The sequence below is a fragment of the Oryza sativa genome, chromosome 4, assembly GCF_034140825.1.
Source record: "Oryza sativa Japonica Group chromosome 4, ASM3414082v1".
Lineage (NCBI taxonomy): Eukaryota > Viridiplantae > Streptophyta > Magnoliopsida > Poales > Poaceae > Oryza > Oryza sativa.
In genome coordinates, this window is record NC_089038.1 from 30,093,936 (window position 1) to 30,106,863 (window position 12,928).

Here is a 12,928-nt window from a genome sequence, read left to right on the forward strand (position 1 = left end):
ACATTCAGTGCTAAGTTGGTTTTTTATGAAATAGAGGGAGTACTCGGCTACCGGTAGATGCTAGGGGTCAAAGGGAGCGTAGCCTGGGAGAGGCTGTCGTTTAGCCTGCACTGTGAAACTGTGAGTACGTCTGCTCTGCTGTCCTTCTAGATTTGGTCATGACTGTACGTTGTACTGCTAGTATTCTTTAATTGCCGATTGATTTGTTTTTGTCCTCGTCTCGTTGACACATCAGAGGATGAATGCCTTTTCTGTTTGCAGGTCAAGTGCTCGTAGTACTACGTATAACATCATTTTACTGTCTTAAGAGCCTATCATTTTACGGTGTGTATTTTGTTGAAATAGTATGTGATTGTGCATAAGTACATGTTTGAAAGTTTATGAGGTTCATGGTTCTACCATGAAAGTTCAGTGGTCATTTGATAAAAATATGCTTCCAATTGATTTTGGAGAATTGTACCGAGTTAAGGGTCAATAAACTGCTGCACATGCTCCATCAACCATAGCAACAAGCACACACAAGATCTTTCCTGAGCTTCCTGTCACAGCTCATACAAGATCTTCAACGAAAAGATTACAGTACATGAAAAAAAGTCAAGGATTCATTCGTCCATATGTCTATTTCTTCTATAGGCATATGTTTCCTCAGATTCATTAGAAAAAACCTTACACCTACCACAGTAATCAGCTACACGTAGGAAAAATTCACAACACCCCCAAGACGAAGGTCAGGAAACCCCCCCCCCCCCCCCCTTGATAACACAGATTACAGAAAGCTGCAGTCAGCCAGTCACTCCTACTAATAACCAGCGCTGATCTTCCTTTCCATCCGTCTCTATACATCATCGATCACCGATATTAGGGAGGCGCTAACAAACACCACCAAAAGAGCAAAGGGGGTTTAAACAAAAACACAAACCCATATGTAACTTTGTAAGTGATAGTTTTCTGGTGGTAAGGTGTGAGGATCATCTGGTCTTGGCTTGCCGGAAAACGAGCAGCACAATCCCGGAGGAGTTTCCTCACTTTCAGTCCCTCCTCCTTGTCAGTTGTCACCCGGCGAGGATCGAGCCGGCGCGAGCTTTCGGAGGCCTCGGAGTGGACTCCACCTCTCTGGGGTCGGGAGTACGTGGCGCCACCTTCTTGGAGATGTTCTTCTTCTCCTTCCTCTCCATCTCGTCGTCCATTTCGATCTGCTCCCTCCTGCACTCCTCGCTGCAGAACGGAATGTCCCCCCTGCTCAACCAAAGGATCCGTAGGATCATCAATTAGCAAACTTAGTGACATGAATGTGACAATAGCTACTAGCCTACCAGCTATAAAAGGACGAGGGCAATTACGTCGAAGAATTTCATTTAACAGAGAATCGATTCCATTATCTAAAAAAAGAAATTGCATTTTACTGTTTAACTGATAAGTCTTCACACTAGTTACATGTCTGAATTATTTCTTCTTCTATGATATATCATGCTGTATTGCTGTACACGGTGTGTTCAAGTCACAACATCCAGTTTAAATAAGCTAACAAGCATTTTCTTTAACAGGAAAAATTCAAAGTCTTAAGATTCAGAAAGATCCAGTTAGGTTGCAGGTCCCTTTCATCAGAAGTTCCCGTGAGCACACATCAATGAACAATTAATTTTCTTACATGAAAAATTGAAAATAAATTCAAAAGGACGGCTCTCTTCGATAGCTGTATCCACCACCACCACTAGATCACAATTAAGAAAGAAACCAAAAGATCGGAGAACAAAAAATAGCCGCAGTTCGGTTCAATTCATCCACCTGTTCGAAACTAACATGGTTAAGCAGCAAAAACGTTCATTATTTTCGTTGGAAGGGGGAAAAAGAGCAAGAAATCGTCCGTGCCTAGCATCCAACTCCCTCCCGAATCAGACGCTTCATAAACAAAGAGCAAACAGTAGTTGGTATCTACTCTTGATGACAGCATGATCATAAATAAGCCCACCCACTAAGGATTTAATATATTCACGCGCCAAAGTAAACAAGGGCTTGTACGAACACAATATGAACGACAAAACCTTTACACCAACGCAAAATCCGGCAGAAGGGAAAAAACAAGTCGCATAATTTTCTCTTTTGAAGGATACTCGCACAAATTTCTTCCCTTCAGCTCAGAAGCGTAGCAACCTAACGCACCAATAAAAAAAACGGACGGTGCAGACGACAAAAAAAACCCTGAGAAATACTCCATCGGAGTATGCACTAACTCTCACTTTTCCCGCAGGCTTCAGCTGGAATCAGCGGCAAAATTTCCTTTTCTTCATATACAAAACAAAGCTTCCAATGACGCCGGAGAAGTCCCGGCCACGGGACCCACCGCTACCAAATACACCAAACTAACCCAGCAGAAGAACACGAACCGAATCAGGCATCGGCGTCGAGCGGAGGGAGGGATTACCTGTACATGTAGATATCGCGGTTGCTGGCGAGCGGCTTCCGGCAGAGGAAGCAGGCCTCCAGGAAGTGCCCGTACGGCAGCAGCCCACCCGCTCCATCTCCTCCTCCTCCTCCACGCCAGCCACCCGCGCCCCCCACCACCAGCACGTCCTCCACGCCGGAGCTGACCAGCCGAGTCCACGCCGCCGCCGACGCGCCGCCACCGCCGATGGCCAGCGTGATCTCCCCTCGGCTCCCGCTCCCGCTGCCGCTCTCGCTCCCGGACTCCATCGGAGGGGAGGAGGCGACCCCGGAGGAGGAGGAGGAGGAGGAGGAGGAGGAGGGATCCACCGGGGGGAGGGGAAATCTTCCGCGGCTTGTGGTTATTCGATTCGGTGGCGCACTCGATCTCCTCCTCCTCGTCGTCGTGTTGGATTTGGGCCCGTCGCGAGGCGCGGGCACGGGGAAGTGTTCGTGCTGCTGCGTTTAAAGGGGAGACAGGCGGTGGGAGGTGGTTTTATTAAGGTTGAGGGGGAGAAAAGGGTGGGTGGTGGGCCCGTACGCGGGGCCCACCTGACGGTGTTGGCTAGTGGGATCCGTTGCCTTCTGGGCCCCGCACCGGCCTTCTTTTCTTTTTCGAGGGCTTTTAATTTCTTTTTGCTGTTTTTTCACGAGCGCTCCTTGCTTCTGTAACCGTGGGCCCATCTCGGGATCGCTAGGTCATGCGGGCCCCGCGGCGTTCTTTGACGCTGCTTTGGAGCCGAGCCCTGCTGGGGCCCACCGGTCAGTGAGATCCCAAGGAGTTGTGCTAGGATCTAGGAGTATCAGTCTAGGAGCTTCGCTTCGGCGTCTGTTGCAGGTTGGCGCACAGTCCTAGAGCTAGAGTCTTGCACCACCACACACGTCAGTGACTCATGCGAGGCCATGGGCGTGTGAGAGTCCCAGAAGCTCATGCTACTCGTCCGTGTGCCCCGAATTGGACCGGTAAAAATCCTTTGCTCCAGGCAGCAAACACATGAGGTGCGAGGGAGTAGTAATAGATGGCATTAATTTTTGTACTCCATCTTTCTCCCCAGGAAGCAGCAAATGCCATTCAATTCGCGCGTGATATTACGTCGCCCTTGTAGGTGGATTTGCAACGCATTTGCATCTCGTGTTTAGGGGTGTCCTGGCCCGGTTTAGGTTTAGTTCACACCAAACTTTCCCTCAACTCCTAACTAGGGGTGGACAGGAAGCTACTTTCTCTCAACTCCCAACTAGGGGTGGACAGGAAGCTCGTGGCTCGTTAGCTCGCTCGGCTCGGCTCGGCTCGGCTCATTTAAATTTCGTAACGAACCGAGCTGGCTCTAAAGCTCGTTAGAGATAACGAGCCAGCTCGAGCTAGCTGCTCGCGAGCCTTAACGAGCTTTCATTAGCCAACAGCCCAACAACAGCAGGCCACAAAGGCCACAAAGCCCATAGACGAATGGCCCATCATATAAGGACAACCCTAGCTGACCTACCACCACATGAGTCTCGCCCTCCTCTTCCTGTTCGCTCCGCGCCACCCACCATCGCGAGTTCGCGACTCGCGTCCCCTTTCCTCTTCTCTTCACTCCGTGCGGCGCCGCCAACCCACCACGACGCCACCATCCCGTGCGCCACTGCCTCTCCGGATCTCCCTCTCCTCTTCACTCCACTGCTCCGCTGCCACCAATCCACCGTCGCTCTGCCGCCGCCAATCCACCTCCGCGCTAGGCACCAGCGCTCTAGCAGCGAGTGTCATGCGCTCGCGCCGCCGCTCATCGCCCATGATTCCACGACGCCGCCCCACGCCGCGCCACTCATCATCCACGTCCATGGTCCGCTGCTGGCTGTGTGGCTGCGCCGCTGGCTGCCATGGAGGATCAGGAGCTACCTCAACCAGATCCCAGAGCAAATGCGCGATTTGTTGTTGTTAATCTTATATTCAGTACTTTAGTTCTTCAATTATAGGTCCAGTTTCAGCACCTCATTGCACTTACGCACTTACCCTGTGTATCCATTGAAAAAATTGTTTGGGTCAGTGTTTCAGGGCATTAGCTCACGAGCCAAACGAGCCAGCTCGAGCTAGGTTTTTAGCTCGTTAAGATAACGAGCAGAGCCGAGCCAGCTCGTTATCTTAATGAGCTCGACCGAGCCGAGCCGAGCTGGCTCGCTATCCACCTCTACTCCCAACTTTCCATTACATCACATCACATCACATCCAAAACTTTCCTACACATATAAACTTATAACTTTTTTTTCTAGACTAACAACTTTTCCCAAACTTCTCCCCAATTTCAGATAAGGGATGTAAAGTTTCAGCGTGTCATATCGGATATTATATAGGGTATCGTATGAGGTGTTCAGGCACTAATAAAAAAACAGAATACTTGAGTAAACCACGAGACAAATTTATTAAGCATGATTAATCTGTTATTAGCAAATATTTACTGTAGCACCACATTGTCAAATCATTTAGCAATTAGGCTTCAAAGATTCGTCTCATAAATTAGTCGTAATCCGTGTAATTATTTTTTTAGCCTATATTTATTATTTTATGCAGGTGTTCAAATGTTCGATGTGATATGATGAAAAATTTTAGAGTGATATCTAAAGAAGGCCTAAGGCTTTTTCTTGTCTCATGGATAGGAAGTAAGAGTACTCCACGAGTTTAAAGCGAAAGGTATGTTAGCACGCTGCATGCCGTCGCTGCAGGCTGCACTGATCGGCGCAGCAAAGTCAGCAGCACTGCATCGCGTTCAACACTTCAACGGCAGCTCAGTATGGCCGGCTAGATGGTGTACCACATCAACGGATCAACCTGTCGTAGACTGGATTACTGAAACATAGGGCCTGTTTGGCACAGCTCCAGCTCCAGCTCCACCCCTCCTGGAGCTGGAGCTCAGCCAAACAGTTTCAGCTCCACTAAAACTGGGAGTGGAGCTGGGTGGAGCTCTCTCACAAAATGAACTAGAGTTGTGGAGCTGGGTTTAGGCAGCTCCACAACTCCACTCCAGACCCAACTCCTGAAGCTAAATTTAGGAGTTAGAGCTATACCAAACAGGCCCATAGGCTGCTTTCCCTACTTCATACTTTGACCACCTGGTCTACCAGTGATCCCGTCCTGGGTCAATTACCCTCTTTTGTTGACCATTGTAACGATGATGGACTACTACATGCAAACAGAAAACGCTGACAAATCATCTTTTTATCTCCATTTCTCAGCTGCAATTCCGGCGTTGCATTGATTCACATTCTTGGGCTAGTAAATACTCCTCCTGTTGATCCATGCCGTGTGCGCACTATTCCGGCGTTGCAGAGCAGGGTTCATGTTTAGATCATTCATGGAGACAGGCGAAAGAATTGAAAGGGTACTACTGGTGTACTGCATACTCAGTAAATTCAGATTGGCCAGGCCAAACCAACCGGGCAGGCAGCTCAATTATGGCGCTGAATGCGACTTAACCTGATAACCACGCTTGATTCGAGCTCACATTTCTTCCCACTGCTACTAATTTCCATACTTTGATCAGCCCATAAGCTTAGGCCAATGGTGTGTGGAGCAGTGGAGCAAGTGAGGATTACGCCAGATACGTTGCTACGCGACTCGTGTACTACTCCACTAGCAGTTGAAGCAAAGTTATCTGGGCTAGTTAAAGCTAGTGACTTGCGGTAATTAAGTATGCTCATCACCTCCGATGTGGATTTCACTGTCTACTTTACTCCGCTCCTCTCTTCTACTGCCTATAGTGGCACTCAAATCATGTGAGGAATGAGTAAGCGTAAAGTCTAAAGCTACTTTAGCCTAGCTTACTTAGAGCATCAGATCACCCTGGACGTCCGGTAATTACCTCTGTTTTTTTCTCTTTTGACAAAATTGACGGCACTGGATGCTCTCCTGTGCAGCTGTGCTCTGCTAACCAGACAAGGAAGTGAAGCGCGACAGTTACTGTGCTGACCGTGTCGACAAGGGAAGAGAAAGAGAGTGCGTGTTACGGCCTTATTGGTCATCGGTTGCAGACAACAACGTTATAAACTTGTCATTTCGTGGGCTCGTTTCTAGGAGGTGAAAGTTAGTAGGAGTAGTATTTACATCAGTAAGAGCAAGGATAATATTAAAGCTCATTTACTACTATTAATCAATCTTAAAACTAACATTTAGTAATAGATTAGCAATAAAATTTGCTATAATTTTCTTCTTCTCTATCTATCTCTCACTTATATATTTATTGTATTTGTCACACTGAATTGACATTTTCCTCTCACTCTCGCTCTCACCGGCCGGCCGCTCATCTAAAATATTATTGCAGGGAACCATTTCGATATTGCTCTGTGACTCTAAACAAGTGAACATTGCTCTGTGACTATTCTTCTCTGCTGCGACGGTGAGGATTGAGAAAGGCATGAAAATTCAACCCTGCACCCACAAGAAAATGTTAGGTTTTTTCTAAAAAGAAAACTTTCTCACCTAGAAGAAAAAAAAATCCGGGTGAAAATGACCTAACGTCCATACTTCTAACAAGCTACTTTCCCTTCACTTCGACAGAGTTAAGTTTAATAAATTCTTAATGAATACTCCCTCTGTTCTATAGTATAAAAGATTTTGGTGGGATGTGACACTTACTAATATCACGAACAGGGATATCACATCGCAAAAAAAATTATATTATGAGATGGAGAGAGTATATTATTTTCTCTCGTCTTGTCGTCCATATACCGTGAAGAGCTTATTTTTACTGAAAGACTTTTCTTAGACGGTATAGAATGCAAGTTTGCAGCACATGGTCCCGGGTATTTCGAGATCTTGTTGCAGCAACATCACTTGTTGATAGGCGACTGCACATCTGCACCTGCATACTGACCTACTGCTACTAAGGTTTTCTTTGGTATCGAGAAATTTTACATAAAATAAATCAGTTCTTATGAAATATTGTAAAATTACTGTTGAGATTATAGACATATAATGATTTAATCTATTCCATAAATAAATCATGACATTACAGATGAAAACTAGCATGAACGCATCATTAGATCTACACATGTAAACTACACAGTATAACATGAACAGATCAAATATGCGCAACATATTGAACACGTACCGAGGTGACGGAAAGACCGGCTGCTTGGTCGAAACTTTTCGCAAGTGTCTACGAAGGCACGAAACACGCGAGCGAAGAGGAAGGCGAGCCGTCGCGAACGAACAGGGAGCAGTCGCGCGAAGCGCTTTCCAAAAACCTTATTGCCGCCTTCTCCCGGTGCAGAACGTCGAAGGCAGAGGTTCCGGAGACCTGCTCTCCCGATCGCCGGTGCACGCCGGCGAGCGGGATGGAGTAGTCTACGAGCGACGGCGCAGTACAGAGTAGGAGGCAAACCCTAGATTGATTTTTCGTGAGTTGCGTGAAGACGGCAAGTCGGTTTATATAGAGAAGGGTCGCTTGATCAGGGCGCCCGCACGATCTCTACTGCGCGTAACCGAACCGGATAAGTCGCGCGTAACTTATCCGGACTCCATGCCGTTTGCACGCACCGGATTTTTCGGAACGTTTCCAAAACAAAAACGAATCCGAATTTGCAGCAAAACAAAACTGCAAAAGGAGGCTGCATCTGCGCAAGGGTGAGGAGCCAATTTTTCGGACCATTCGACGCGTACGTCGTGCACGCGCGCCGCCTGCCCGGCCCGGCCCGGCCAGGCGAGCGAGCGCGCGCGTGTGTTTCCCCTCTTCTCTCCACCACACATGCTTCAAGCGACTAGGAGGGCATCCTCCCTTTTAAGGAGGTCCCCCTCTCCTAGAATAAGCAAGGTGGTACTAAACTCCACATGCATGCCATCCCATGAGGTGGGCTTTTGTGATTTTCCAAAGAATTAATCTTCGAGTGGGCTAAGGCCCATTCATTAATTCCAACAATCCCCCACCAAATCTCAAAATCCCACTGAGATTTGCCTTTTCCAATGTACTGTTTATATACCAGCGGTTCGATGGAGACCAATTAAGGTTGAACATCCACCTAGAACTCCAAGCTACACTTACTCACAACTTGAACAATGGACTACGCCTTGAATTGCAAGTCTTGTGCAAGCAAGTTTCACTCAAAGTCTTATCTGGTACTAGACCGTCTGTAGACTACCCCTCGGGTGGAGCGTATAAGTCATACTCCTAGGTCTTTAGTAATCTTCCTAGAAGATTCACCCAAAATCTTCATAGACTGCGACCAACAGTCAAGCTCACAAAGGTGAGTTCTTTCAAGAATGCTCTGCAGGACAACATCTTCGCTAATTAAAGCCAACAGAACTCATTAAGGCATAGTCAACCTGCCTTGCAGCTCACAAGAGTATATGCATCTTCACTTGGAGAGGGTATATATATTGGTACTCTCCTCTAGTTTATTAATGGTTTGTTCTTCCCAGGATCTAATTCACGGGATCTCCGATCACATAGACTGGGTTACCACCATAGTATAACTCACATGGGTCTCAAGCCCATCTCCTTCGATGCATTGTCTATCACATTTCGTGATAGTCCCTTCGTGAAGGGATCTGCCAGGTTTCTCGCTGTTTGGATGTAATCCAACGTTATAACTCCGGAGTTTCTTAATTTCCTGACAGACTTCAATCGTCTTTTCACATGTCTAGACGATTTCATATTATCCTTAGAACTATTCACTTTGACAATTACCGTTTGATTGTCACAGTTCATAAGGATAGCCGGCACCGGTTTTTCAACAACAGGCAGATCCATTAATAGATCACGCAGCCATTCTGCCTCAACAGTAGCAGTATCCAGTGCCGTTAGCTCTGCTTCCATGGTTGACCTCGTCAAAATGGTCTGTTTGCAAGACCTCCATGAAACAGCACCACCACCCAGTGTGAAAACATATCCACTAGTGGCTTTGATCTCATCCACATCAGAGATCCAGTTAGAATCACTATAACCCTCCAGTACCGCAGGATACCCAGTATAGTGAAGCCCCAATTCCACAGTACCTTTCAGATAGCGCATTACTCGCTCAAGCGCACGCCAGTGATCATCTCCTGGATTAGAGGTAAATCGGCTCAACTTGCTCACAGCAAAGGAGATATCAGGCCTAGTTGCACTAGCCAGGTACATCAACGATCCAATGATTTGGGAGTATTCCAGTTGATTCCTAGCAATTCTCTTGTTCTTGCGAAGCAACAAGCTAGGATCATAAGGTGTTGGAGAAGGCTTACTATCAATGTAGCCAAAGCGATTTAAGATCTTCTCCACATAATGGGACTGCAAGAGTGTAATCCCATTCTCACCTCTAATTAGCTTAATGTTTAAGATAATATCAGCTACTCCCAAATCTTTCATATCAAAATTTTGAGACAAGAATGATTTAACCTCATTTATCACCTCAAGGTTTGTCCCAAATATCAGTATGTCGTCAACATACAAGCACAAAATAACTCCCTCACCCCCACCATGGCGATAGTACACACATTTATCTGCCTCATTGACTGCAAAGCCTGCAGATGTCAATGTTTTGTCAAATTTCTCATGCCATTGCTTAGGAGCTTGTTTCAGACCATACAAAGACTTCAACAATTTGCACACTTTGCCTTCTTGACCTTCAACTACAAACCCATCAGGTTGATCCATATAGATCTCCTCATCCAGCTCTCCATTAAGAAAAGCTGTCTTAACGTCCATTTGATGAACGAGAAGACCATGTGAGGTGCTAGGGAAAGTAGCACACGAATTGTGGTCAATCTAGCAACAGGTGAGTAAGTGTCAAAGAAATCTTCGCCTTCTTTCTGAGTATAGCCCTTAGCAACAAGCCGAGCCTTGTACTTTTCAATAGTACCGTCAGGCCTAAGCTTCTTCTTGAACACCCACTTGTACCCCACAGGTTTACACCCATAGGGTCGCTCTATCACCTCCCAAGTCCCGTTAGCGATAATGGAATCCATTTCACTACGGACAGCCTCCTTCCAGTAGTCTGCATCAGGAGATGCATATGCTTCTGAAATTGACTTAGGAGTGTCATCCACGAGGTACACAGTGAAATCATCACCAAAAGACTTAGCCGTCCTTTGTCTCTTACTCCTTCGAGGAGCTTCACTGACATCCTCCTCAGAGACAAGTTCATGTGTATGTTCAGTTTGTTCTGGTGGTGTGATTGAACTGGGAATTATTTCAGAGGGTTGGTTCGAACCACTATGTGTATCCTTCATTGGGAAAAAGCTCTCAAAGAAGGTAGCATCACGAGACTCCATAATTGTACCAACATGCATGTCCGGTACCTCAGATTTAACTAATAAAAATCTATAGGCAATGCTATGATAAGCATATCCCAGAAAAACACAGTCCACAGTCTTAGGTCCAAGTTTGCGCTTCTTCGTTATTGGTACATTGACTTTCGCCAAGCACCCCCATGTGCGCAAATAAGAAAGTGATGGTTTTCTACCAATCCATATCTCATATGGTGTTTTGTCCTTATTTCTGTTAGGAACTCTGTTTAACACATGATTTGAGGTCAACAATGCCTCCCCCCACCATGCCTTAGGCAGTCCCGCGGTGTCCAACATGGCATTCACCAAGTCAGTCAGTGTGCGGTTCTTCCTTTCAGCAATCCTATTAGACTCGGGAGAATAGGGAGGCGTCCTCTCATGTATGATGCCATGTTCCTCACAGAATAAGTCAAACTCGTTCGAGAAAAACTCTCCACCACGATCAGACCTAAGCCTTTTTATCTTTCTGTCAAGTTGATTTTCAACTTCTGCCTTATAAATTTTAAAATAGTCTAGAGCCTCGTCTTTCGTTTTCAACAAGTACACATAGCAAAATCTAGTAGCATCATCAATCAATGTCATGAAATATCGTTTTCCACCCTTCGTCAACACCCCATTCATTTCACAAAGATCTGAATGTAGGAGTTCTAGTGGTGCCAAGTTTCTCTCCTCGGCAGCCTTGTGAGGCTTGCGAGGTTGCTTCGATTGCACACAACTATGGCACTTAGAACCTTTGACAATGGAAAACTTAGGAATTAAACACATGCTGGAAAGCCGAGACATCAAGCCAAAATTAATATGACATAAACGTGAATGCCAAACATTAGCCTCATCATCCACACTGCCACAAATATGGTTCACAGACTTATTGCAGAAATCAGAAAGGGAAAAGCGAAACAGGCCTCCGCACTCATAACCTTTACCAATAAAATATCCATGTTTAGACACGACTACTTTATTAGACTCAAAAACCAACTTAAATCCGTTTCTAGTCAGACGGGAGCCACTAACAAGATTCCTGTCGATAGAAGGGACATGTTGCACGTTCTTCAGCTGCACGATCTTTCCCGAAGTAAACTTCAGATCTACCGTGCCAACACCATGAACAGAAGCATGTGACCCATTCCCCATTAGAACGGTGGAACCCCGTGCGACCTGATAAGAAGAAAACAATGAGATGTCAGCACAAAAATGTACATTGGCCCCAGTATCAACCCACCAATTAGTAGATTGATTAACTGAAAAAACAGTAGGTAAATTACCATACCCGCTTCCATCTCCAGTGTTGCCAATGGTCACATTAGCAGACTTAGAAGTCTGCCCTGCAGGTGCCTTCATCCCCTTGCGCTGTGGACACTTCCTAGCCAGATGACCAACTTGGCCACACACAAAGCAAGTCCTCTCATCCTGATTAGGATTGTTGTTGTTCTTCTTCTGCTTCTTGAAGTTGGTGGTCTGCTGAGCTTTGTATTTCCCCTTGCTCTTGTTCTGGGCCTTGTGCACAACATTGGCACTGGACTGCCCACCATCGCCCTTAGACGCGGCATCTTTTTCCCGAGCTTTCTCCTCAACATCAAGAGACGCTATCAACCCCTCAACGGAGTATTCCTGTCTCTTGTGTTTGAGTGCAGTACCGAAACTTCTCCAAGATGGAGGTAGTTTTGCAATAATGCACCCGGCCACAAATTTGTCGGGTAAGACACACTTAAGGAGTTCGAGTTCCTTAGCCATGGTTTGTATCTCATGAGCCTGTTCGACTACAAAACGGTTGTCAGCCATTTTGTAGTCATGAAACTGCTCCATGATATACAGATCATTGCTAGCATCAGTAGCACCGAATTTAGTATTCAGTGCATCCCACAACTCCTTAGCGTCGGTCATATGCATATACACCTCGACCAGACGATCACCAAGAATGCTAAGAATGCATCCCACAAAGAGAGTAGTGGCTTCCTCAAATTGCTTCTGCTGTTCAGCAGTAAGAACTCCTTCAGGTTTGCCAGTACTCACCCAGAAGCATTTCATAGCTGTCAGCCACAGAGTGACCCTGATCTGCCATCTCTTAAAATGCACACCGGTGAATTTATCCGGCCTCAGTGCATCGGCAAAACCAGCCATAGTAAAATCACAGTGCCTATAATAAGGTTTTTGGATTGTTGAGATTATAGACATATAATGATTTAATCTATTCCATAAATAAATCATGACATTACAGATGAAAACTAGCATGAACGCATCATTAGATCTACACATGTAAACTACACGGTATAACAT

The 12,928-nt window shown here is 46.1% G+C and overlaps 1 protein-coding gene across 1 annotated transcript; it reads right to left on the bottom strand.

The window, feature by feature from the left end:
* Positions 1-584: 584 nt before the first annotated feature.
* Positions 585-2,888, bottom strand: LOC4336793 (FCS-Like Zinc finger 2). The gene is made up of 2 exons (XM_015778388.3): positions 2,423-2,888; positions 585-1,236 (listed from the first exon to the last, which is right to left on the bottom strand). The coding sequence occupies exons 1-2, from the start codon at positions 2,689-2,691 to the stop codon at positions 1,053-1,055; spliced, it is 453 nt and encodes a 150-aa protein (XP_015633874.1). The 5' UTR covers positions 2,692-2,888; the 3' UTR covers positions 585-1,052.
* Positions 2,889-12,928: the final 10,040 nt, after the last annotated feature.